Source organism: Megascapheus bottae, chromosome 1, assembly GCF_031878675.1.
Source record: "Megascapheus bottae isolate mThoBot1 chromosome 1, mThoBot2.hap1, whole genome shotgun sequence".
Taxonomy (NCBI): Eukaryota; Metazoa; Chordata; class Mammalia; order Rodentia; family Geomyidae; genus Megascapheus; species Megascapheus bottae.
This window is the reverse complement of record NC_143509.1, coordinates 105,206,898-105,232,144: the sequence shown is the minus strand read 5'-3', so window position 1 is coordinate 105,232,144 and position 25,247 is coordinate 105,206,898. Positions and strand designations below refer to the sequence as shown.

At 66.1% G+C, this 25,247-nt stretch overlaps 1 protein-coding gene across 1 annotated transcript in view; it reads right to left on the bottom strand.

The window, feature by feature from the left end:
* Nucleotides 1-2,489: 2,489 nt before the first annotated feature.
* The window catches only part of LOC150069784 (collagen alpha-1(VI) chain-like), a 31,212-nt gene continuing 8,454 nt past the window's right edge, over nt 2,490-25,247 (bottom strand). Inside the window, exons 8-42 of the mRNA XM_090331559.1 lie at nt 24,815-24,904; nt 24,629-24,759; nt 19,873-20,073; nt 18,993-19,152; nt 16,137-16,265; nt 15,579-15,599; nt 15,365-15,385; nt 15,248-15,292; nt 14,247-14,300; nt 13,842-13,886; nt 13,693-13,719; nt 13,279-13,305; nt 13,146-13,190; nt 12,878-12,931; nt 12,692-12,754; nt 11,687-11,749; nt 11,549-11,602; nt 11,425-11,460; nt 11,082-11,144; nt 10,579-10,641; nt 9,941-10,003; nt 9,740-9,802; nt 8,773-8,823; nt 8,576-8,611; nt 8,287-8,349; nt 8,068-8,133; nt 7,660-7,695; nt 6,352-6,388; nt 6,048-6,056; nt 5,595-5,728; nt 5,179-5,288; nt 4,897-5,080; nt 4,645-4,825; nt 4,036-4,065; nt 2,490-3,773 (exon numbers count right to left, since the gene is read on the bottom strand). Of these exons, the coding sequence (XP_090187685.1) occupies nt 3,151-3,773; nt 4,036-4,065; nt 4,645-4,825; nt 4,897-5,080; nt 5,179-5,288; nt 5,595-5,728; nt 6,048-6,056; nt 6,352-6,388; nt 7,660-7,695; nt 8,068-8,133; nt 8,287-8,349; nt 8,576-8,611; nt 8,773-8,823; nt 9,740-9,802; nt 9,941-10,003; nt 10,579-10,641; nt 11,082-11,144; nt 11,425-11,460; nt 11,549-11,602; nt 11,687-11,749; nt 12,692-12,754; nt 12,878-12,931; nt 13,146-13,190; nt 13,279-13,305; nt 13,693-13,719; nt 13,842-13,886; nt 14,247-14,300; nt 15,248-15,292; nt 15,365-15,385; nt 15,579-15,599; nt 16,137-16,265; nt 18,993-19,152; nt 19,873-20,073; nt 24,629-24,759; nt 24,815-24,904 (3,078 nt within the window). The 3' untranslated portion in view covers nt 2,490-3,150. The remainder of the gene's footprint in view (nt 3,774-4,035; nt 4,066-4,644; nt 4,826-4,896; nt 5,081-5,178; nt 5,289-5,594; nt 5,729-6,047; nt 6,057-6,351; nt 6,389-7,659; nt 7,696-8,067; nt 8,134-8,286; nt 8,350-8,575; nt 8,612-8,772; nt 8,824-9,739; nt 9,803-9,940; nt 10,004-10,578; nt 10,642-11,081; nt 11,145-11,424; nt 11,461-11,548; nt 11,603-11,686; nt 11,750-12,691; nt 12,755-12,877; nt 12,932-13,145; nt 13,191-13,278; nt 13,306-13,692; nt 13,720-13,841; nt 13,887-14,246; nt 14,301-15,247; nt 15,293-15,364; nt 15,386-15,578; nt 15,600-16,136; nt 16,266-18,992; nt 19,153-19,872; nt 20,074-24,628; nt 24,760-24,814; nt 24,905-25,247) is intronic.

The window sequence follows — 25,247 nt, the reverse complement described above, 5'->3', positions numbered from 1 at the left end:
CTACTGCTTTGTGTTCTGGATACCTGGGCCATGTCATGAGGGTATGTTGTTCTAGGAGGGGACGAGAGGGTGCAGGAAACGCTGGCTGGCACACGACACTGGAGTGTTGGGGTTCCACCTGCTCTGAGTGGCTGGCGGGGTGGGACCGGAGGCAGTACAGGCCTCTTAACCTGCTGCTGTGGGGCAGACTGACACCCATGAAGCCTGGGCCTGGTGTCCATACTCTTCCATTTTCTGCTTTGTTAGAGGGCCTTGAAGCCACGGGAGAGGAGAGTTGTGGCATCACTGAGGGGGACCAAAGCCCGGTCCCCCCACCTGGGCTCTCCTCGCTGCCCTGGTCCCCACACCTGCGATGTCCGCCCCCGCTCCCCCCTGGCCCTCCTGGCTGGCTGGCCTGAGCGAAATGAGCACTCTCTTCAATGAAGCCTGGAGAAGGAAGCTGAGCAGACCCTGAGGGGCCTGGGGGTGAGGGGCGATGGGTGTGAAGGTTCCCCTCTCCCGAGCCTTCGGGGCTCAAGGGCTCCTGGGCCCTGGGGGCTCAGTTTAGAGTGTGGCCTTGCCAGAGATGACCGCCTGGCCCCTGTGCTCATGGCAGTGCTGGCTCTTACTCTCCAGGCGTCCCCTGCCTCTTCTGTGGCAGCCCGCCCCAGCCAGTGTTTTTCCAAGGAAGCCATGGTGTGAACGTCTCAAAGGCAAATGGCAACCGATACGCACATGCGCTTCACAAAAGGAGTTTCCTGGAGGCTGGAAGTTCAGGTGAAGGATCAGCTGATTGGTGTCTGGTGGCGATCTAACCTTCTCAGCAGCACCTTCTTCAGGAGGTGTCCTCACATGGTGGAGAGAAGGACAGGGCAAAAGCATATGTGCGTTTTTGTGTGTGCGCGCGCACGCGTGTGTGTGTGTGTGTGTGTGTGTGTGTGTGTGAGAGAGAGAGAGAGAGAGAGAGAGAGAGAGAGAGACAGAGACAGAGAGACAGAGAGACAGAGAGAGAGAGGGAGAGGGAGAGGGGGGAGAGAGAACAGGGATGTGTGTCAGGGAGATGAAAGAGAAAAGTCAGGAGTTCTTGGCTTTTTTCTCCAAAACGATACTTATCCGAATCCCCTAGGCCCCACTTTCCCACGGCGCTGGGGTTTGAACTCAGGGCATCACACTAGCCAGGCAGTGCTCTTCTGCTCCTGTCATGTCCCAAGCTTCCCCCTCCCATTTTTTAAGGTTATTGTTCAGATCAGGATTTGCATTTCAGGTTGGCATTTGCATTTCTTTAGTCAGATTGGCCTAGACCAAAACCCTCCTATCTATATCTCCTGCAGAGGTGAGGTGATACGAATGCCACCACTGCAGGGGTGAGGTGACACGAATGCCACCACTGCAGGGGTAAGGTGACTGCAGGGGTGGGGTGACACGAATGCCACACCTGGTTCACTGGTTGAGATGGGTCTCACTTTTTGCCTAGACTAGCTTTGAACTATGAGCCTCTCGATCTCTGCTTCCCATGATCCTGGGCAGGTGCCCGGCACCTGGGCCTTCCTCACTACTGTGACCTCACCTGCTTCCTTAAAGGCCTCACCCCCAGAAGCAGCCACCACGGGGCTGGGAGGGGGTGGGGAAGCGTTGACCTGCAGGGCTCCTGGAGTGAGAGCTTCGGGCTGTGGATGCAGGCACTCAGGCCACCGAAGCACAGCGGTAGCCAGGAGGCAGGCATCTGATTTTGAACTCTGCACGGGGACCCACACCTGGCCTCAGACTGACACTGAGATTCAGGTTACTGTGAGACTGTGGAGAGCAGTGGGCGGAGTCCCATGGTACCCACGAGCAGCAGTGAGAGGGTTATGGGACCTGGGAGGAGGCTGGGGAGCCCCCCAAGCTACACTCCTGTAGCTCAGGCATGTCCTCAGACATGCGGGACAGATTCTCAAGAGCCAGCAGGACCCGGGAGCCCTGGCACCGCCACGCCGGGCAGACACAGCACAGGCCAGCAGACCACCAATGCCCTGCCTGTTCCTCTGGAAACCAGAATGGTTGCAAAGTTGTGACACTGGACCGTAACGGTCTCTGTCAGCGCCCCCGTCCTGTGCAGGCCCTCTCAGTCAGAGCCTTCTCCTGCCCATAGGCCTAGGTCTGGCCCTGCCACTTACCGGCTGCTGCTATGTCCTGGTCAAGCCTCCTGGGTCTACCTCCTAGGGGCCCCGCGGCCCAGCCGCCCCTGCTCTGAGGGTCTTTTCAGTACCAGAACTGGCCCAGCGCACTTGGGGGTTTACTTTATTGGATGCCGCATCTGCGCCCAGTTCTCCAGGTGGTGATGCACTTGGCCTGCAGGCGGGGCAAAGCCCCCATGCCTGCTTTCCTGTAGGGCACACGGCAGTGATCACAAGTGGGGTAGCGCTGGGCTAGAACCTTGGCTTCTGTGGGTAGAGATGGGCAGGGGCCGGGGCCGGGCGGCCACTGGCATCTCCCCACGGGTATAGATGTGCCCAGAAAACAGCCATGGGGAGAAGTCAAAACTTTTATTGGCAGAGGCCGCCCACTTGGCCCTGCTGAGGAAGCAGGGGCTGAGGACGAACTACGGAGGGGGTCGTCGACAGTCGCAGGATGTGCGATGCCCGCCAGGGAAATCCTAGGGTGCTTCTGACGGGATGCTGCTGCCCGGCCAGGCTGTGAGGGTGGGGTCCTCGGGGTAGCACCTTGCTCTAAGAGCACAAGAACGTCAGCCAGCATCTGCCTCGGGGGCCGGGTCCGAGTCAGTCACCGAGAGCAGTGGCAAGGAAGGGCCCGTGTGTGACAACCTTCTGCCCCGGCATCCTGAGCACGAAACAGCCCAGCATCTCACCCGAGCAGGGGCACAGGATGAGCCTGGGGGGTTGGCCAGGTAGGCTTGGTAGGAAGGGAAGGGAGGCTAGCTGGGCTGGAGACGGCAGGGCACGGAGGGAGGGAGGGAAGGGGGCCGGGCACTGTTGTGCTGGGTGAAGTGAGGGAGAGAGGGACAGAGGCAGCTCTAGTGAACAGCGGAGGTGTCACGCCGCGCTGCCTGCTGCCCCGGCTCTCAGGTCTGTCCTTCAGCTGCAGGGGTTGCTGAGGAGCTCAGGTCACATTTCTTCTTTCTGCGGTGTCATGGCGGGAGGGACGGGAGGCCCGTGGTGGCGGGCGTGCCTGCTAGCCCTGCGCCACTTTCCTGGAGACCGTCTGGTAGTAGACGCCCCGGAGCAGGGCCTGGTAGCTGGGCACACGGAACAGGTGGCGCTCGCCGAAGGACACGTCGTACTCGGCCGTCTTGCCGGTGACCAGCACGCGGAGGTGGGGCTCGTTTACCTGGTGGCCCACGGCCACCACAAAGATTTCGATGCCCACTCGCTGAGCCTCCTGCACGGCCTTCTCGATGGCCGCCGCCGTGGCCCCCTGTGAGTTGCCATCAGAGAACAGAAGAACCCTCTTCTTGGCGGTGCCTGGCGACGCCTCACGGTAGAAGCGCGTCACGTAGCTCAGGGCGTCGTTGATGTCTGTGGCGTCATTGAAGTAGTCCATGTTGTCCACAGTACCGGCCAGCACTGTGTAGTTCTGCAGAAACTGCAGCGCTGCCCGCCCTGGCTGCTGCTGGCCCTGGCCGCTGTACTGTACCACGGCCACACGCACCTCGTGGCCGGGGGCTTCCTGGCTGGCCGACAAGAAGCGCTCAGCCACACGCTTGGCAAAGTGCTTGGTGGTGTCGAAGTTGTGGCTGCCCACACTGGCCGAGCCGTCCAGCAGGATGGTGATGTCAGCCGGGGAGGAGAAGGTGACTGTGGGTGAGAGAGAGGCTGTGAGCACAAGGATGCCCGGTGCAGCCACGGGGCTGGCGACAAGACACCCCACCTCACGGGGCCCCCGGTGCAGCCACGGGGCTGGCGACAAGACACCCCACCTCACGGGGTCCCCGGTGCAGCCACGGGGCTGGCGACAAGACACCCCACTTCACGGGGCCCCCAGGTGGGGCAGGTGGCAGCTCCAGAGCCCTGCGGGGCCGCCAGGTACCCCACACTCTCTCCAGACCCAGGTACTCACTTGGGCAGGTGTAATCCGGACACTTCTTGTCTGTGAAGAGATGACTCTGTGAGTGACTGACACTCCTGCCATGAGCACCCAACCAGGAGTTCTGCCTTTGCCTCTGCCTCAGACCCCACAGCCTGTCCAGCCCCCGAGTCCTGCCAGGGGCCTGGGCTCCCAGGCAGGTCACCAGCCCCTCGAGGGGCAGGACAGAGCCTTGGCTCCTTTGCAGAGTGTGGAGACGGAGGAAGAGTGGCTCCAGAGTGGTCTGGGGACCAATGTGCCCCATTACCTGCCCATCATCCACCTGGCACCAGCTCTGCCTGCTGCCCTGCTGCCCTCCCCATGGGGGAAGTGGGCGCTGGCCGCCAGGCCTGGCTAACTGCACACGCTGCGTGTGGGGAGCCGGGTGGACGTCGGGGGGGATGTGTGCCTCACACGTCCTCTCACGGCCCTGCCGAGCGCAGGCCTGGGACTCGCGTGTGCGTCACGCGCTCACACGGCCCTGCCCCAGGGCTTGTCTCGGGTGAGGGGCCAGGCAGCGTCTGCAGGCCATTTCCTTGTCGAGGCGGCTCAGAGGAGGCGGTGGCGGCTGCCACCCCGAGGTGGGGTGTGCCCTGTGCCCACCTATGCAGATCTGCGCGGTGATGTTCGTCAGGAAGGCGTCGTCCAGCAGCTCTGCGTAGTTCTCCTTCACCAGGGAGAGGCCCGGCCGGCCCTGGGACAGCAGGCCTTGGCAGGAGATGACGTTGAGCTGGTCAGAGCCAGCCACAAAGCCAAACACGTCTTTGATGCCCACGGAGACCACCTGCAAAGGACAAGTCTCATCAGCTGACCCTGCACCCCAAGAAGCCCTGAGTGTGCCCAGCGCCCGTCTACCTGGATGTTGGGGCCGCACAGCACGTTGAGGGGCGTGGTGTCTCTCTGGGTGTCGGAGCGTCCGTCTGTGATGACCAGGGCGATGCGGTTGTTCTGGGTGGGCGGCAGCAGCCGGTCCCGGGTGTACTGCAGAGCCTCCCCGGTGAACGTGCCACCTGCCATCCACTGCAGCTTCTTCACGGCTCTGTTCAGCACGGGACAGCCACGCCAGGGTCAGGGTCGGGGTCGGGGTCGGGGTCCAGGCCAAGGGCCATGGCCACGCCTGCTCGGGGGCCTACTCACTCCTTGAACTCCTGGGCGTTGCGGACGTTGGGCATCCTCATGTCCACGTGCTCCTGCATCTGGTTGTGGCTGTACTGTACCACGCCGGCATGCGACTGTCCTGGCTCAAACTGAGGGAGGACAGGGCTGCATCTGAGCCCGTCCCCAACGCCCAGAGTTCGTGTCTCCACAGGAGCCCCTTCACCACAGCCTCTGGCCTCCAGGCCGCCTGTCTACCAGGGCCCTGAGAAGCTCCCCATTTCCACCCTCAAGGAATGAGCCCGTGCCAGGGGGGCAGCCTGGGGCTGCTCCCCCTCCATGCCGCCTGACGGGCCGGGCTGTGCGAGGCAGAGGCTGGGCGGGACTGGCCAGTGCACACCTCGAGGGTCAGCCTGTGCTCACAGTGGTGACAGCCCCGCAGGCAGCTTTCTCCTCACCTTGACCAGCTCGACTCTGCTCAGTCGGTCAATGACCTTGATGATGAAGTCCTTGGCAATCTCGAAATTCTGCAGGCCGATGCTCTCAGAGCTGTCCAGCACGAAGAGGATGTCGATGGGGCCACACTTGCACTCTGGGGATGGGCAGGGTGGACCCTCAGGACCTCTCCCAGGATGCTCTCCGGCCCCTGGCTCAGACCACTCCTCACAAAAGAACCAGCCACCCCTCCCCTGGCTCCTGGGCAGGGGGCCACCTGCCTTCGGCCAGACCCAGGCCAGGTGGCTCCCGGCTGCCTCTGGGCCCTGACCCTGACGCCACGTGGAGTCACGGTGACTGGTAGGCAGGCCCAGCCCAGGCTCAACCTCCACCCACAGCAGCCAGGGGCACCGCTCTGCCCACGATAGGAACCCATAAGGCCACATGGTGATTGCTAAGCATGAAGATGTACTCACCACAGCAGGCTGGAGAAAGAGGAGAAGAAGGAGGGGATTAGACAACGAAATAACTCATGCCTTCACCCTGCTCCCGGCCCCTTCCTGGAGCCTCTCTGCCCAGTTCTGCCCCGCTCTTCCCAGGCTCTCAGTTAGCAACCTCTGGGGACAAGTAGCCAAGTCCAACCTGCTCCTCTACACCACTTGTAGGCTGTACCCAGCCCCCCTCCCCTAACTTCATGGAGTCCTCTCCACACGATGGGGCCCGGAGCTGGTGGGCATGAGCTTGTTCACTAAATGCTTTTCCTGAGATCGCTGTACTCACAGCACATTTTCATGATGATGTCCAGAATCTCACACTCCTGAGGAGAGAGAGGCAGGAGAGTTACCCTGGCCCTGAGCTAGGGGTCTTCCGGTCACTCCTGGAACCCCAGGGCCTGCTTTGTCCCAGGGTGTCCTGACGTGACTGCTAGACCTTTATTCACCACCACGGTGTATGCCATGTGCCATATGGTCAACAACCCAAGGTTTTCATGTCCCCAGGGTCATCCATGTGTCCTCAAGGTCATCCATGTGTCCTCAAGGTCATATATGTGTCCCCAGGGTCATCCATGTGTCCTCAAGGTCATCCACGTGTCCCCAAGGTCATCCACGTGTCCCCACGGTCATCCACATGTCCCCAGGGTCATCCACGTGTCCCCAAGGTCATCCACGTGTCCTCAAAGTCATCCACGTGTCCCCACAGTCATCCATGTGTCCCTATAGTCATCCACGTGTCCCCAAGGTCATCCACGTGTCCTCAAAGTCATCCACGTGTCCCCACAGTCATCCATGTGTCCCCAAGGTCATCCATGTGTCCCCAAGGTCATCCACGTGTCCCCAGGGTCATCCATGTGTCCCCAAGGTCATCCATGTGTCCCCACGGTCATCCATGTGTCCCTATAGTCATCCATGTGTCCCCAAGGTCATCCACGTGTCCTCAAGGTCATCCACGTGTCCCCAGGGTCATCCATGTGTCCCCAAGGTCATCCATGTGTCCCTATAGTCATCCATGTGTCCCCAAGGTCATCCACGTGTCCTCAAGGTCATCCACGTGTCCCCAGGGTCATCCATGTGTCCCCAAGGTCATCCATGTGTCCCTATAGTCATCCATGTGTCCCCAAGGTCATCCACGTGTCCTCAAGGTCATCCACGTGTCCCCAGGGTCATCCATGTGTCTCCAAGGTCATCCACGTGTCCCCACAGTCATCCATGTGTCCCCACGGTCATCCATGTGTCCCCAAGGTCATCCACGTGTCCCCACAGTCATCCATGTGTCCCCACGGTCATCCATGTGTCCCCACGGTCATCCATGTGTCCTCAAGGTCATCCACGTGTCCTCAAGGTCATCCATGTGTCCCCACAGTCATCCATGTGTCCCCAGGATCATCCATATGTCCCCAGGGTCATCCACGTGTCCTCAAGGTCATCCATGTGTCCTCAAGGTCATCCACCATGCACCCACTCGGGCCCAAGGGCGGGGCTCCAGCCTCCCCCTGTCCCTCCCCCCATCCATGGTCAGCACCATAGGTTCCCACCCATGGTCTCTACAGGGTCTGTGGCCCCCGGAGGACATTGTGGGCACCCCACTTACGTCGGGTCCAGGTGGTCCCACGTGTCCTGGGGGTCCCTGTCAGGGCATAACAGCAGCTCTGAGTGGGAGGTGCCGGGAGGTTCCTGGGTGTGCGTGGAGCGTGTGCTCCTGGAGGCCCAGACGGCCCTGGGGACATCTGCCCCTCAGGGCCCCTCAGGTCCCAGCCTCCCCGCCCAGGGCCCCACCCCACCTACGTCCCCACTCCCATCGCCCCACACCCCACGGGCACAGAATGTGCTCCAGCCTCCTGGACCCTTTCTGTTCCTCCAGGCAGCGAATCGCTGCCCCTCACCCCGTGCCAGCTGCATCCCGGGGCTCCACACAGTTGGATCCCCTGCCCCCTCCTCTCCCTCTCCCCCTCCCCAGGCCTTCCCTTCTCTCTTCCCCTCTCACAGCCTCATCGCTCACCTGTGGGCCTTCTGGGCCGCGGTACCCTTTTGCTCCTTTGACCCCGCGTGGTGAAACGTCATTGTTCTGAAAGGAGGTGGCACGGTCAGCAGCCTGGCCGTCCACCACAGTCACCTGCTCACCCGGGCTCCTCATTTCTGTCCCCAGCTGGGTCCACCCTGCCGCCCCAAACGCTAGGCTGACCTGGGGCTCACACCGGCGGCTCCACCCCCCACTTACGTCCTCTCCAGGCTCTCCAGCTTCACCTTCGTCTCCCTTGAGGCCAGGGTAGCCCTTCGTTCCCTGTGCACGACAGAAACTTCAGGGCAGGGCACTCGCAGAGGGAAGGTGGGGGAGGGGGCTGGAAGGTGGGGGGAAGGGGTGCGTGTGTCTGCAGTGCATGAGGTCACGGCATGTGTCTAGACGTGAGCATGCGTGGACCCCGCTCTTGCAGGTGTGCGTGAACGGACACGCGTGCCCACACGTGTGTGTAAGCTGGGCAGGCAGAGGCAGGGTGGGGCACACTCACGTTCAGCCCAGGGGGGCCCCTGCTGCCTGGATACCCCTGTGGGAGAAAGGCAGGGTGTTCACACCAGGGTCAGACGTGGACACGGTGGAGACAGCCTTTCCATGGCAGAGTCCTGGTCAACCCGTCAGTGGTCTGGCCTGCCGGCCCTGCACACGCCCAGAATGGTGTGGAGGGTGGCATGGCTGGGGGACACTCACAGGAAAGCCAGGGAAGCCCTCGGTGCCATTTCCAGGAGGACCATCTTCACCCTGGGGAATAGAGCAGAGCTGCTGGCACCATGCGTGACGCCTATGCAGGACACCCGGGACAGGACAGGACGCCCGGGACAGGACGGGACACCCGGGACAGGACGAGACGCCCGGGAGAGGACGAGACGCCCGGGAGAGGACGAGACACCCGGGAGAGGACGGGACGCCCGGGACAGCACGGGACGCCCGGGAGAGGACGGGACGCCTGGGAGAGGGAGGGACGCCCGAGAGAGGACGGGACACCCGGGACAGGACGGGATGCCCGGGACAGGATGGGACGCCCGGGACAGGACGGGACGCCAGGGACAGGCCCAGGACGCCCGGGACAGGACGGGACGCCAGGGACAGGCCCAGGACGCCCGGGACAGGACGGGACGCCAGGGACAGGCCCAGGACGCCCGGGACAGGACGGGACGCCAGGGACAGGCCCAGGACGCCCGGGACAGGACAGGACGCCCGGGACAGGCCCAGGACGCCTGGGACAGGACAGAACGCCCGGGACAGGACAGGACGCCCGGGACAGGATAGGACGCCCGGGACAGGCCCAGGACACCCGGGACAGGACAGGACACCCGGGACAGGCCCAGGACAGCACAGGACACCCAAGAACAGCACAGGCCCAAGACAGTAGCACCCAGAGGTTCTTCTGGTCAGACTGGGACCTGTGATCCTCATCCAGCTACCCCGGGGCTCGTCTCCCTAGAGTGGAGCTCCAGCAGGAAGGACGCCCAGATGTCCTCCTGCTTGGCTGCAGACTGTGCATGCTGGCCGTGTGGTCACCGGTCACCAGGGACGGTCCCTTCCCCCAGTGCTGGCTCAGGCCCAGCCAAGGCTTGTGGTGGTGGGCAGGGGGTGGGGGAAAGGTTCTCTGACGACCCAGCATGGACCCAGCAGGGCTCTGCGACCAAACACTTACCCGTTCACCCATCAGCCCCGGGTCTCCTGGGGGCCCGACAGGTCCTGGGGCGCCTCTGAGACCCTAAGGAGGGGGAGAGGAGTGGAAGCCAGCTCACAGTGTAGGTGAGGAGCTCACGCCCTCCAAGGAAAGGGAGTGGTGCCCGCAGGGGGTCAGGGCAGCCCTCCTGGACGGCCCGCATCCAGGTGGGCAGGCACTCACCTCTGGCCCGGGGGGACCCTCGTCACCGCGGTATCCTTTCGGCCCAATGGGGCCGGCCTCGCCCTGAGGGACAGATGCCATGGCATGGCGGGTGAGCCACAACTGCCAGCACTGGGTGTGGGCAGACCAGGTTCCTCCTGTCTCCAAGCAGAGGCTCTCTGGGCTCCCTGGTGCCCCGCCTGGCTGGGCGGCCACACTGGTCTAGACTCCCACAGAAGCCCACGTGGACACACTGGGAACCACCTGCATGGAGGCTTCCCGCCCAGCGCTCAGCCCGCCTCACAGGTACCACAGGGAGGGATCCCAGACTCAGTTGGCCTCTGCCTAGGGCAGGGCCCTGGCCAGTTCCCTGCAGAGCTCCCTGGCCTGCACCTGGCCTGCAGCCCTGACTCCCCCCCGTGCTGCTTCTGGACTAAACCAGGCTGCATGGGTCTGAACCCTGGGTCCCCAGCCTGCTTTGATCACCCACAGGGCCAGGGCTCCTGGAGCTGAGCTCTGAGCCGCCTTCCCCAGTGCCATGTCCAGATGTGTGTCCACACGCTCATGACCTCATACCCTTCATCATGACCTTGGCCTCATGCGGACCAGCCGGGGTGCCATGGGGGCTGGCGGGCCCCCTGCCCCCTCAGGCTCCTTACCGGGTCTCCTGGGATGCCAACAGGGCCTTCTCTTCCCTGGTCACCTTGGGGTCCAGCTTCGCCCTGGAGAGAAAGCATGGAGTCCCATGTCTGCCAGCGCCACATTCCTGGGGTGGGGGTGGCCAGCAGGCCTGGCCTGGGGACCCAGACCCTGGAGCCCCCCGGGGCAGCTTGCAGGTGTGTCCTGAGAACAGAGCTGCACGGTAAAGGTTGCCATGAATGCTATGGCCAGTCACACGGAAAGACCACGGATCACTTTACCCCTGTGGCTGACATGCTGGGGTCGTTTCCCCCAGGAAAGGGGAGGGGGAGGTGTGAGTTCCCCAGGACTCTTGGCTGCTCCCTTCCAGATCCGTGGGTCCTGGACGTAGGCAGCCAGGCTGGTGGGGTGGGCAGGGCTGACGTCTGGACACCCATAGGACTGTGTGGAAGCCCTGGGGTTCTGACCCCTGACCTGTCCCCCACAGGGCTGGGCAGGGCCTTAGCCTCAGAGTGTGACTCACCGGGTCTCCTCTGGGGCCCCGCACACCTGGGGTCCCACGAGGTCCTCTTTCTCCAGGGCCTCCCTGTGTGGAGAGGGGGGTTTACAGTGGCTGGGTGACAGCCTGGGCAGCTGTTTTCAAGCCGGGTCACTTCAGAGGCCAGGAATCCCCTCGTTCCACCAACCCCACAGATGCGTAGGGTCCCAGGCCCGAGGCAGAATCACAAGGTGGTTCTGGGTCTGCCTTCCCTGCCGGCGTCCAACCATCCGGGAACTGAGACCCAGGAGTCTGTCAGGAGTGGACCTGCGGGGCCAGGGTCCCCCTGGCAGGACTGGCAGAAGCAGCCTGCTGTCTGCCAACTCACCCTCTCTCCCGGGGCGCCATCTGGGCCAGCGTTCCCCTGGAACAGGAGGAGCAAACCCAGCGTTAGTTGGCACACTGGCAGGCACCGGCAAGCTCAGGAGGGAAGCAGAAGCGGAGGGGCTCACCTCGTCACCAGCCTCTCCTTTCTCTCCGGGGGGACCGGGCTCTCCGGGGTCACCCTGTGGGAAGACAGGCGGGATGACCACTGCAGCCCTCAGCTCTGAGCCCCATCACCCATGGACATCTTGTCCCCCTCATCACACCTCATCTCCAGGTGGCCCCGAGTTCCCGGGTCTTCCAGCTTCTCCATTGGCTCCAGCTTCACCCTGAGGAAGAAGAGGGGTCACGCGTGCTCCCTTGGGGGTGCGGGCTGTGGAGGCCACCTCAGGACCCACCTCCCACCCCACTGCCAAGCCCACAAAGTGCTGGCCTCCAAGGACCCCAGGCACCCCTGTGGCTGCCACCGCTGCCACTTGCAGCACCTAGACCCACACGCTGCTGGGCTAACCCAGTCCACCTGCCCGCCCGACTCGGGGCTGGAGCTGCCGGCTGCACACTTCTGTCTGGGCCAGGAGGCCATCTGAGAGGTGACGTCCTCCCGTATTGGGACACAGTGGGAGGGAAGCGTACCCGACTTTCTCTCACCTCTCCTGCACCTCCTATCTTCATTATAATCCTGAGACATGCAACTGAAACGCAGGCTCACGTGAGACTTACAGGTTGCCCGTGGCTCTCGCCTGTCATCCTAACTACTCAGGAGGCTGAGATCCGAGGACCGCAGTAAAAGCCACTCCAGGCAGGAAAGTCAATGAGACTTTTATCCTCAATTAACCACCACCAAAAAAGGGGTGGAAGTGGAGCAGTGACTCAAGGGGTAGAGCACTAGCCTTGGGCAAAAGAAGCTTGGGGACAGAGCCCTGCGTTTCAGCCCCAGGACTCTCTCCCCCCTCTCAAAACAGCAATGAAAACCCTGCCCTGCCCCTGCCTGTTACCTTCTTCTCACTAGCATCTTGCTTACTCTCAAGCTTTGCTTTTCCACAGAGATTTGGCTGGGCTGGGCTGGGTGGAGGGCACTGTGCAGCTGTGGACACACCAGGCTTGCACACCTTGGTCAGTCCTGCTGTAGCTCTGACCACCAGGGTCCCTGAGGCCCCTGGGGCTGTGCTGCCAGAGCCAGGCCCATCCTTTCTGCCGTGGGGAGAGGCACCTAGCCGGCCTGCCTGTCCCCACGGGGCAAGCCGGCCCTTGTGGGGCTGTGTGCCACTCACCTTTTCTCCTTTCAGTCCGAAGGAGCCAGCGTCACCCTTGGGGCCGGGGGGTCCTTGAATGCCCTGGTGAGAAGATGCATGTGGCAAGTCATGGTGGGCCAGCGCCTGCTGTGCCCGTCAGGAGTAGAGTCTATCTGATGGGCACAGCCGCAGCAGTGGAGGGACAGAACTGGGCAAGTGACTTACATCAAACCCCGGCGAGCCCTTGCAGCCAGGCAGGCCTGGGTACCCTGTCTCCCCCTGGAGGAGGAAAAGTCCGGCTGAAATGGGCAGGTGGGCTCCCAGGTCGGCAGCCAGGACTGGGCTCTGCCCACTCCCACCCCTCCCAGGAAGGCCACCATTTCTGGAGATGGGCTGTGCAGTCGGGGACCTGCTGGGGCCCGGGAGCGGCACCTGCCAGCCTCCCCCGGTGAGCGCACGCCCAGCCCCTCCACGTCCCATCCCCAGGGGTCACCTTCATGCCGTCCACCCCGTCGATGCCGCGCTTGCCCTTCTCGCCCTGGGGGGGGCACAGAAACAAAAGGTCAGATGAAGGTCTGCTGGCATTAGCCACAGGGACGCGGGTGGCCAGGTCCACACACACTCACCTTGTAGCCTTTGGGTCCCCTGGAGCCCTGTGGAGACAAGAAGAGGGGTGAGGGTAGCCCTTGCTGGCCTGTGGGGAGCCCCTCACTTCAACTCCGCCCAGCAGATGGGGGGCAGGTGAAGTCTGGCAGGGAACCCCTGAGGATGCACACGTGCCAGTCCTGTGCTGCCAGGGTGGGACTTGGGCACAGAGAGGAGGGGAGAGGGCCCGGCCTCCCAAGTCCCCGCCCTGCAGCCGGTGAAAGTAACAGGTGAGCCCCAGGCCTGGTCCAGGGCTCAGGGCAAGGGGAGGGTGAGCAGGCTCCTGCATGGCCCCCGGGAAGACCAGCGTCTCCTGCATTGCTCCTGCTCTTGCTCTCAACCAAGAGGAGGCTCAGGGCCCAGAGGGCTGTGTCCTCAAGTCAGGCCTCGCTTACCTTCTCCCCTCGGCTTCCCTTTTCTCCCTGAAAACAAGACGGAAGAGGAAGAAGTGTCACAGCTGTGTGGGGCCCCGCATGCCACACCCCACGGGGACACACCGGGTCCGGTCTGCTCTGGAGGCAGACTGCAGAGGCTGGACACGCACCTTCATCCCCTGGTACCCCACGGGCCCCAGGTCCCCAGGCCTTCCCTGGAAGAGAAAAGTGGGCAGTCAGACCCAGCACCCAGGTGGCCCCACCTCGCTCACCCCGCCCTAGCCTGAAGCCTAGGCCTGCGTCGCTGTGAGCCCTCTGGGGGCTCTGGGAGCTGCTGACTTGAGGGTGGCCTCTGGGGCTCCAGAGCCTCACAGTGAGCTCCAGGAAAGAACCCAGGTAGCCTAGGGGGAGGAGAGGGCAGAGGAAAGAAGGGGGACAGGTCAGGGAGGGGAAGAGCGAGAGGGAGGGTGGCCCTGGGCGTCTGTGGGCCTGCCCATAGGGCACTTCCTCCACCCTGTGATCTCTCTGTCCTCTGAAGCTCCCCCTGCTACGGCTCCTCGCCACCCAGCACTCACAGGGTCTCCAGCTTCTCCTTTCTCTCCGGGGAGACCTGGCTTTCCTCGCTCTCCCTGGGGGACAGAACAGACCAGGTCAGGGTCATGCAGCCCTTTCCAGAAAGCTGGGGGAGGGACTAGCGGGTAAACACAGGGTCTCTGGGATGAGTCGATCCCAGGGCCAAGTCCTCCGGGCCCCATCCCGACCTGATGGGCTCTGGGAGCCCAGAAACCTGTAGGCCGCAACACAGCCTTTCGGGCTGGACCCAGTCCCCATCTCCTCCCACCAGTTCTGCCCAGTCCCGGGCCCTGGGAGCAGGTGGTGTCATCGGGTACTGTGGCTCAGCCCCGCTCATGGTGGCTACAGGACTGGAAGTCCCTCCCGACCCTTCTGAGGAACCGGAGAGCCATGCTCCCGAGCAGCCTCCAGGGTAGAAATGCAGACTGCTTTTTAGTATCAGGATCTGTGAGCTGCACAGTCTCAGGTCTCATCCATGCTCAGATCCTTCCAGAGGCCAGGCCTGGTCCACGCCCGGGTCCTTCCAGAAGCCAGGCCTGGTCCACACCCGGGTCCTTCCAGAGGCCAGGCCAGGTCCACGCCGGGTCCTTCCAGAAGCCAGGCCTGGTCCACGCCGGGTCCTTCCAGAGGCCAGGCCAGGTCCACGCCGGGTCCTTCCAGAAGCCAGGCCTGGTCCACGCCGGGTCCTTCCAGAGGCCAGGCCAGGTCCACGCCCGGGTCCTTCCAGAAGCCAGGCCTGGTCCACGCCTGGGTCCTTCCAGAGGCCTTTCCAGGGGCCAGGTAGGTGCCAGAAAGACACTTAACTCCCAGAGGGCTGTGGCCTCGGCGCAGCCTCCGTGGGCCCCCACCCCACACTTGCCCACGGTGTGGCCCCACACCTGGTGGTGCTACCTGGACCCAGGGCACTTGCCCCGCCCTGGCTGGCAGCACAGGTTGCTCAGGGCACAGTGGGAGCTGTGTTCCTGGCATTTCCACAGCACAGGAGCATCTCAGGACCACTCACCTCATAGCCAGGGTCACCCCGGGGCCCTGGAGGTCCTCTGGCAGGCTGCAAGGCAGACGTGGAGCATCAGTCCTGGAACCCGCCCGGGGCATGGCCATCTGGGGAGCCCACACTTACCTGACACTCGAAGGAGCAGCACTGTGGAGAGGAAGGCAGGAGACAGACAGGTCAGAAAGTCCAAGCACGGAAGACAGGTGCCCAGCCACGCATGTGTGTTCAGCACACGCATGTGCCTGGGCACAGGCCCAACACAGGAGGGATGCGTGTGCAGAGCTCAGGCCCCTGGACACACGCCCTGGTGTGCAGGTTTCAGGCAGGGCGGGGTTCTTACCACTTGCTCTACGTTGTTTTTCTGGAATAGAAAGAAATAAATGAGTTACCACTGCCAAGATATGGTTCCCCACACTCGTGGCAGGGCGTCCTCTCCCTCCACACTCGTGGCAGGGGCGTCCTCTCCCTCCACACTCGTGGCAGGGGCGTCCTCTCCCTCCTCACGTGTGGTGTGGCAGGGGTGTCCTCTCCCTCCCCACGCCTGGGGCATCCTCTCCCTCCACACTCGTGGAAGGGCGTTCTCTCCCTCCCCACGCCTGGCAGGGCAGCCTCTCTCCCCATTGGCTGGTGTCCTCTTCCACCACACTCGTGGCAGGGCGTCCTCTCCCTCCCCACGCGTGGCAGGGGCGTTCTCTCCCTCCCCACGCCTGGCAGGGCGTCCTCTCCCTCCCCACGCCTGGCAGGGCGGCCTCTCTCCCCATTCGTGGCTGGTGTCCTCTTCCACCACACTCGTGGCAGGGCGTCCTCTCCCTCCCCACGCGTGGCAGGGGCGTCCTCTCCCTCCCCACGCCTGGCAGGGCGTCCTCTCCCTCCCCACGCCTGGCAGGGCGGCACTCACAATCATCTCCACGATGGTGTCGATGGTCTTCGTGATGGTCTCCTCTGCCCCGAGGCTCTGCCCCCAGTCGGCTGCAGTGAAGTTCCTCCGGTAAGTGTGGTCACTGGCGATGATGCTCAGGCGTGGCTCCTGGGCAGGAAGAGAGGGGCGCTGGGCGCCGGGACCACCCGCGGGGCCTGCCTAGGGTGGGCTGGGCTGGGGGACCCAGGGACCGCAGGGACACCCAGCACCGCAGGGGTGGCGGAGTCCTGGGGGGGGCACTCCTCAGGGGTGGGCAGTCCTCAGGGGTGGGGGAGTCCTCAGGGGTGGGCAGTCCTCGGGGGTGGGCAGTCCTCAGGGGTGGGGAGTCCTCAGGGGTGGGCAGTCCTCGGGGATGGGGAGTCCTCAGGGGTGGGGAGTCCTCGGGGGTGGGGAGTCCTCAGGGGTGGGCAGTCCTCAGGGGTGGGGAGTCCTCGGGGGTGGGCAGTCCTCAGGGGTGGGGAGTCCTCGGGGGTGGGCAGTCCTCAGGGGTGGGGAGTCCTCGGGGGTGGGGAGTCCTCGGGGGTGGGCAGTCCTCAGGGGTGGGGAGTCCTCGGGGGTGGGCAGTCCTCGGGGGTGGGGAGTCCTCAGGGGTGGGGAGTCCTCAGGGATGGGGAGTCCTCAGGGGTGGGGAGTCCTCAGGGGTGGGGAGTCCTCAGGGGTGGGCAGTCCTCAGGGGTGGGGGAGTCCTCGGGGGTGGGGAGTCCTCAGGGGTGGGGAGTCCTCAGGGGTGGGGAGTCCTCAGGGGTGGGCAGTCCTCAGGGGTGGGCAGTCCTCAGGGGTGGGGAGTCCTCAGGGATGGGGAGTCCTCAGGGGTGGGCAGTCCTCAGGGGTGGGGAGTCCTCGGGGGTGGGCAGTCCTCAGGGGTGGGGAGTCCTCGGGGGTGGGGAGTCCTCAGGGGTGGGGGAGTCCTCAGGGATGGGGAGTCCTCAGGGGTGGGGAGTCCTCAGGGGTGGGGAGTCCTCAGGGATGGGGAGTCCTCAGGGGTGGGGGAGTCCTCAGGGATGGGGAGTCCTCAGGGGTGGGGGAGTCCTCAGGGGTGGGCAGTCCTCAGGGGTGGGGAGTCCTCAGGGGTGGGCAGTCCTCAGGGGTGGGGAGTCCTCAGGGGTGGGCAGTCCTCAGGGGTGGGGAGTCCTCAGGGGTGGGGGAGTCCTCAGGGGTGGGGAGTCCTCAGGGGTGGGGAGTCCTCAGGGGTGGGGAGTCCTCAGGGGTGGGCAGTCCTCAGGGGTGGGCAGTCCTCAGGGGTGGGCAGTCCTCAGGGGTGGGGGAGTCCTCAGGGGTGGGGAGTCCTCAGGGGTGGGGAGTCCTCAGGGATGGGGAGTCCTCAGGGGTGGGGGAGTCCTCAGGGATGGGGAGTCCTCAGGGGTGGGCAGTCCTCAGGGGTGGGCAGTCCTCAGGGGTGGGGAGTCCTCAGGGGTGGGGAGTCCTCAGGGATGGGGAGTCCTCGGGGGTGGGGAGTCCTCGGGGGTGGGGAGTCCTCGGGGGTGGGCAGTCCTCAGGGGTGGGGGAGTCCTCAGGGGTGGGGAGTCCTCAGGGGTGGGGAGTCCTCAGGGGTGGGCAGTCCTCAGGGGTGGGGAGTCCTCAGGGGTGGGGAGTCCTCAGGGGTGGGCAGTCCTCAGGGGTGGGGAGTCCTCAGGGGTGGGGAGTCCTCAGGGATGGGGAGTCCTCAGGGGTGAGGGAGTCCTCAGGGATGGGGAGTCCTCAGGGGTGGGGGAGTCCTCAGGGGTGGGCAGTCCTCAGGGGTGGGGAGTCCTCGGGGGTGGGGAGTCCTCGGGGATGGGGAGTCCTCGGGGGTGGGGAGTCCTCAGGGGTGGGGAGTCCTCAGGGGTGGGGGAGTCCTCAGGGGTGGGCAGTCCTCAGGGGTGGGCAGTCCTCAGGGGTGGGCAGTCCTCAGGGGTGGGGGAGTCCTCAGGGGTGGGCAGTCCTCAGGGGTGGGGGAGTCCTCAGGGATGGGGAGTCCTCAGGGGTGGGCAGTCCTCAGGGGTGGGGGAGTCCTCAGGGGTGGGCAGTCCTCAGGGGTGGGCAGTCCTCAGGGGTGGGGGAGTCCTCAGGGGTGGGGAGTCCTCAGGGGTGGGCAGTCCTCAGGGATGGGGAGTCCTCAGGGGTGGGGGAGTCCTCAGGGGTGGGGAGTGCTCGGGGGTGGGGAGTCCTCAGGGATGGGGAGTCCTCAGGGGTGGGGAGTCCTCAGGGGTGGGCAGTCCTCAGGGGTGGGGAGTGCTCGGGGGTGGGGAGTCCTCAGGGATGGGCAGTCCTCGGGGGTGGGCAGTCCTCAGGGGTGGGCAGTCCTCAGGGGTGGGGGAGTCCTCAGGGGTGGGCAGTCCTCAGGGGTGGGGGAGTCCTCAGGGATGGGGAGTCCTCAGGGGTGGGGAGTCCTCAGGGGTGGGGGAGTCCTCAGGGATGGGGAGTCCTCAGGGGTGGGGGAGTCCTCGGGGGTGGGCAGTCCTCAGGGGTGGGGGAGTCCTCAGGGGTGGGCAGTCCTCAGGGGTGGGGAGTCCTCAGGGGTGGGGAGTCCTCAGGGGTGGGGAGTCCTCGGGGGTGGGGAGTCCTCGGGGGTGGGGAGTCCTCAGGGGTGGGGAGTCCTCAGGGATGGGGAGTCCTCAGGGATGGGGAGTCCTCAGGGGTGGGGAGTCCTCAGGGATGGGGAGTCCTCAGGGGTGGGGAGTCCTCAGGGGTGGGCAGTCCTCAGGGGTGGGGAGTCCTCAGGGGTGGGCAGTCCTCAGGGGTGGGCAGTCCTCAGGGGTGGGGGAGTCCTCAGGGGTGGGCAGTCCTCAGGGGTGGGGAGTCCTCAGGGGTGGGGCAGGGGCGGCAGCCCTCTGCTTTATTTCCGTGAAGTCTTACCTGGTGGTCAGGGGTGATGGCCACAGAGAAGACTTTGACACCCAGGTGCTTGGCTTCGTTCACTGCATCCTCCAGGCCCCCACAGGGCTCCTTGTAGCCCTCCAGGGGGTGCCCGTCCGTCACTACGATCAGATACTTGTTCTCCTTCAGGTGGGAGCCCCTGAAAGGTGGGCACTGTGAGACCCTCCCCACGGTCCCTGCTTGGGGTCCTGGGCTCTGCCGCTCTGACCCCTCCCCTGTGCTGGGGGCAGGGAAGCCCAGGAAGGAGGCCTGAGGGAGCTCTGTGGACACCATTCTGTCCGCGGCAGGGAACCCAGGGTGCTTTCCTACAGTCAGTCTGTTACCTTTCTCCAACTCTGTATTTTTTTTTTTTTGCCAGTCCTGGGCTTGAGCTCAGGGCCTGAGCACTGTCCTTGGACTTTCCCAAGGCTAGAGCTCAACCACCTGAGCCTCGGCGTCACTTCTGGCCTTTTCTATGTATGTGGTACCGAGGAATCAAACCTGGGTCTTCACGTGTGCTAGGCAGGCAAATCTGCCACTAGGCCACGCTCCCGGCCTCTCTGACCTCTTGACCTCTTTCTGTTAGTCTCTGCAGCTCTCTGGTCTGTCCCCACCTCTGCTCTGCAGAACTTGGCCACAGTGGAGTGGAGACACTGGGGTCCTTGTCTGGGGACATGGGCTGGTGTGTGGGTGGACGGGTGGGGCAGCCCCGGGCTCTGGTCAGGCTGGGTGGCCCATGCTCCCTAGCATGACATTCCTTGCTGGGCCATGTCTGAATCTCCAGCCGTCACCTGGCTACCGGAAGCCCAGGGTCTGGAGGGGCCCCAGGGTCCAGGAAGACTGGCACTGGACAGCCAGCCAGCCTGGTGTGGCCCCTCACCCAACGAGCAGCTCCTCCAGCCCCTTCTTGATGGCACAGTCGGTGTGGGTGCCCTTTCCGAAGTACTTGATGGCCTCCACGCTGGCTTGGAGCTCGTCTCGGCCGCTGGGCATGCGCGTGAGCCCACGGATGACCTCCACCTCGTCGCTGTAGTGCAGGGCCCCCGCATTCCACACCAGGCTGCGGTCGCACCGGTAGTACCTGCAGCCAGGGGAACGGGGCTGGGGGCAGGCCGAGGGCACAGGGGGGGGGGAGGAGGGAGGGCTGGGGGAGGAGGCCTGGGGGCACGGGGGGGGGGACGAGGGGGCCTGGGGGGAGGCCGAGGGCACAGGGGGGGGGGACGAGGGGGCTGGGGGGAGGCCGAGGGCACAGGGGTGGGGGACGAGGGGGCTGGGGGGAGGCCGAGGGCACAGGGGTGGGGGACGAGGGGGCTGGGGGGAGGCCGAGGGCACAGGGGTGGGGGACGAGGGGGCCTGGGGGGAGGCCGAGGGCACAGGGGTGGGGGACGAGGGGGCCTGGGGGGAGGCCGAGGGCACAGGGGTGGGGGAGGAGGGAGGGCTGGGGGAGGAGGCCTGAGGGCACAGGGGTGGGGGACGAGGGGGCCTGGGGGGAGGCCGAGGGCACAGAGGTGGGGGAGGAGGGAGGGCTGGGGAGGAGGCCTGAGGGCACAGGGGTGGAGGACGAGGGGGCCTGGGGGGAGGCCTGAGGGCACAGGGGTGGGGGACAAGGGGGCCTGGGGGGAGACCGAGGGCACAGAGGTGGGGGAGGAGGGAGGGCTGGAGGAGGAGGCCTGAGGGCACAGGGGTGGGGGACGAGGGGGCCTGGGGGAGGAGGCCTGAGGGCACAGGGGTGGGGGACGAGGGGGCCTGGGGGGAGACCGAGGGCACAGAGGTGGGGGAGGAGGGAGGGCTGGAGGAGGAGGCCTGAGGGCACAGGGGTGGGGGACGAGGGGGCCTGGGGGGAGACCGAGGGCACAGAGGTGGGGGAGGAGGGAGGGCTGGGGAGGAGGCCTGAGGGCACGGGGGGGGGACGAGGGGGCCTGGGGGGAGGCCAAGGGCACAGGGGTGGGGGAGGAGGGGGCCTGGGGGCAGGCCGAGGGCACAGGGGTGGGACGAGGGGGCCTGGGGGGAGGCCGAGGGCACAGGGGTGGGACGAGGGGGCCTGGGGGGAGGCCGAGGGCACAGGGGTGGGACGAGGGGGCTGGGGGGAGGCTGAGGGCACAGGGGTGGGGGAGGAAGGAGGGCTGGGGGAGGAGGCCTGAGGGCACAGGGGTGGGGGACGAGGGGGCCTGGGGGGAGACCGAGGGCACAGAGGTGGGGGAGGAGGGAGGGCTGGGGAGGAGGCCTGAGGGCACGGGGGGGGGGACGAGGGGGCCTGGGGGGAGGCCGAGGGCACAGGGGTGGGGGAGGAGGGGGCCTGGGGGGAGACTGAGGGCACAGGGGTGGGGGACAAGGGGGCCTGGGGGGAGACCGAGGGCACAGAGGTGGGGGAGGAGGGAGGGCTGGAGGAGGAGGCCTGAGGGCACAGGGGTGGGGGACGAGGGGGCCTGGGGGGAGACCGAGGGCACAGAGGTGGGGGAGGAGGGAGGGCTGGAGGAGGAGGCCTGAGGGCACAGGGGTGGGGGACGAGGGGGCCTGGGGGGAGACCGAGGGCACAGAGGTGGGGGAGGAGGGAGGGCTGGGGAGGAGGCCTGAGGGCACGGGGGGGGGACGAGGGGGCCTGGGGGGAGGCCGAGGGCACAGGGGTGGGGGACGAGGGGGCCTGGGGGGAGGCCGAGGGCACAGGGGTGGAGGAGGAAGGAGGGCTGGGGGAGGAGGCCTGAGGGCACAGGGGTGGGGGACGAGGGGGCCTGGGGGAGGAGGCCTGGGGGCACGGGGGGGGGACGAGGGGGCTGGGGGGAGGCCGAGGGCACAGGGGTGGGGGAGGAAGGAGGGCTGGGGGAGGAGGCCTGAGGGCACAGGGGTGGGGGACGAGGGGGCCTGGGGGGAGACCGAGGGCACAGAGGTGGGGGAGGAGGGAGGGCTGGGGAGGAGGCCTGAGGGCACGGGGGGGGGGGACGAGGGGGCCTGGGGGGAGGCCGAGGGCACAGGGGTGGGGGAGGAGGGGGCCTGGGGGGAGACTGAGGGCACAGGGGTGGGGGACAAGGGGGCCTGGGGGGAGACCGAGGGCACAGAGGTGGGGGAGGAGGGAGGGCTGGAGGAGGAGGCCTGAGGGCACAGGGGTGGGGGACGAGGGGGCCTGGGGGGAGACCGAGGGCACAGAGGTGGGGGAGGAGGGAGGGCTGGAGGAGGAGGCCTGAGGGCACAGGGGTGGGGGGACGAGGGGGCCTGGGGGGAGACCGAGGGCACAGAGGTGGGGGAGGAGGGAGGGCTGGGGAGGAGGCCTGAGGGCACGGGGGGGGGGACGAGGGGGCCTGGGGGGAGGCCAAGGGCACAGGGGTGGGGGAGGAGGGAGGGCTGGGGGAGGAGGCCTGGGGGCACGGGGGGGGGACGAGGGGGCCTGGGGGGAGGCCGAGGGCACAGGGGTGGAGGACAAGGGGGCCTGGGGGGAGGCCGAGGGCACAGGGGTGGGGACGAGGGGGCCTGGGGGGAGGAGGCCTGAGGGCACAGGGGTGGGGGAGGAGGGAGGGCTGGGGGCAGGCCGAGGGTACAGGGGTGGGGGACGAGGGGGCCTGGGGGGAGGCCGAGGGCACAGGGGTGGGGGAGGAGGGAGGGCTGGAGGAGGAGGCCTGAGGGCACAGGGGTGGGGGACGAGGGGGCCTGGGGGAGGAGGCCTGAGGGCACAGGGGTGGAGGACGAGGGGGCCTGGGGGGAGACCGAGGGCACAGAGGTGGGGGAGGAGGGAGGGCTGGGGAGGAGGCCTGAGGGCACGGGGGGGGGGGACGAGGGGGCCTGGGGGGAGGCCGAGGGCACAGGGGTGGGGGAGGAGGGAGGGCTGGGGGAGGAGGCCTGGGGGCACGGGGGGGGGACGAGGGGGCCTGGGGGGAGGCCGAGGGCACAGGGGTGGAGGACAAGGGGGCCTGGGGGGAGGCCGAGGGCACAGGGGGTGGGGACGAGGGGGCCTGGGGGGAGGAGGCCTGAGGGCACAGGGGTGGGGGAGGAGGGAGGGCTGGGGGCAGGCCGAGGGTACAGGGGTGGGGGACGAGGGGGCCTGGGGGGAGGCCGAGGGCACAGGGGTGGGGGAGGAGGGAGGGCTGGAGGAGGAGGCCTGAGGGCACAGGGGTGGGGGACGAGGGGGCCTGGGGGAGGAGGCCTGAGGGCACAGGGGTGGAGGACGAGGGGGCCTGGGGGGAGACCGAGGGCACAGAGGTGGGGGAGGAGGGAGGGCTGGGGAGGAGGCCTGAGGGCACGGGGGGGGGGGGGACGAGGGGGCCTGGGGGGAGGCCGAGGGCACAGGGGTGGGGGAGGAGGGAGGGCTGGGGGAGGAGGCCTGAGGGCACAGGGGTGGGGGACGAGGGGGGCTGGGAGAGGAGGAGGCCTAGGGGAGGAGGCCTGGGGGCACAGGGGCAGTGGAGCTGGGAGCAGAGCCTCCGGGGCCCCTCTGGCCAGAGGGAGTGGCGTCCTCAGGATGCCCAAAGGCACTGTGTTCGCATCTCCCGGGTGGCAGGGCACTGGCCCAGGCTCAGAGGGTGGTCTCTGCCAGGAGCTGCAGGTGGCTGTCAGGAGCAGCTTGGCCCATCCACCTGGCGGCCTCAGACCTCTCGAGACCCCAGGTGGAGGGCTGTGTGCGGCGTGGAGGCCACGACTGCAGCCGCTGACGGGGGAAGGAGGTATAGGCAGTGCCAGCTGGGACCTGGGGCCTCTGGCGTGGGTCTGCCTGGCCCCGGCCTGGCCCAGGGCTCTCAGGGTCTGCTCCAGATTCTGAAGCCCACCCTCCTCCGTCCAGCAGAAGTGTAGCACTGTCTACAGTGGTGGCACTGTGTCACGCCTCAGGTGGGAAACGGACGTGAGAGTAGAGTAAGGGTCCTGGAACCCCCCCGCCCCCCGGCACCCGCAGTCAGCCCTGGGACTTGAACTCAGGGTCTGGGCAATGTCCCTAGCTTCTTTTGCACAAGGCCAGCACTGTACCACTTGAGCCACGTCTCTTTTCTTTTCCTCCCTCCCTCCCTCCCTCCCTCCCTCCCTCCCTTCCATCTTTTTTTGCACAGTTTATTGGAGATAAGAGTCTCCTTGACTTTCCTGTTCAGGCTGGCTTTGAATCACAATCCTCAGATCTCAGCCTTCTGAACAGCCAGGACTGCAGCGCCCAGCAGGGCCTGGAGCCCTCGTAGGGTCCTCCCTCCTCCTCCCCCACAGACCCCTCGTTCTACGACATTCACGTTTGCAGTCAGTGACGCCTGGCGTGGCAGTGGAGTGTACAATCTCTGTGTCTGTGGCATCAGCTGTGGGCCTTGGTCCCTGGTGGGGTGGTCACCGAGACCAGGGTGGGACCCCCCGAGGGCCCCGTTCCTGGTTGTGCATGCACTGCGCGGGGCCCAGCTGGACACAGAGCCCCTGGGCCACAGGCAGAGCTGCCAGCCGGGGCCCCTCCAAACCTGCTGGCCCGGGAGCAGACGCCTCGTGGGTCTGTGAGGCCTCCCTCTCAGCATGGCCCCGTGGATCTCCTGATGGCCAGGCCACGTCTCACACCCCGTGGTCTCACACCCAGCCTCCGGCCCATGCGCAGAGTAGCTGCCGGGGGTGTGGGTGGCACCGCCGGGCCCTGCCTGCTGGCTGGTCCAGCTCACCCGACGCAGGGCAGCCTGCAGCGCCCCTACCTGTCCCTCAGGTTGTCGATGAAGCGCTTGGTGAAGGCCTTGACCTTGTCTACCAGGGCACCGTAGGGCTTCAGCCTCAGGGCCACGCTCTCAGAGGTGTCCAGCACAAAGAACAGGTCCACAGGGCAGGTCTGGGCCGAGGAGGGTCCGTGAGCCACCCAGCCATCCCGCCTGCACCCACCCCACCCGCAGGTACTCCGCCACCATTCCCGGCAGGTGGGCCGCCCCTGGGCCCACCCGCCCCCAGGCACCAGGAGGGGTCCCGAGTGTGGAGGCCTGAAGGGCGGGAGGGGCTCTGCAGGGCAGGGGCTCTGGGACTGGACTGGACAAAACCCACTGAAGTCTCGCCATTGGATTTCAGCTTGTGCCATAGTATGAGGACCCGGAGAGCCAAGGCCGGCCGGCACTGCTCCTCACCACAGCCCCTCGCCCAGGGCAGAAGCCTGACCTGCAGTGGCAGGGGTTCCCCCAGCTCCCAACACAGAAGGAGAGAGGCGGGCACCCGGGCACCCCACCACAGAGCCTCTGGCTGAGGTTCCCTCCGCAGGGTTCCTGGACCCCTGCTTCTCTCCCGCTGGCAGCAGGGCCGGGCTCATCACTCACCAGGAAGGCCAGGGTC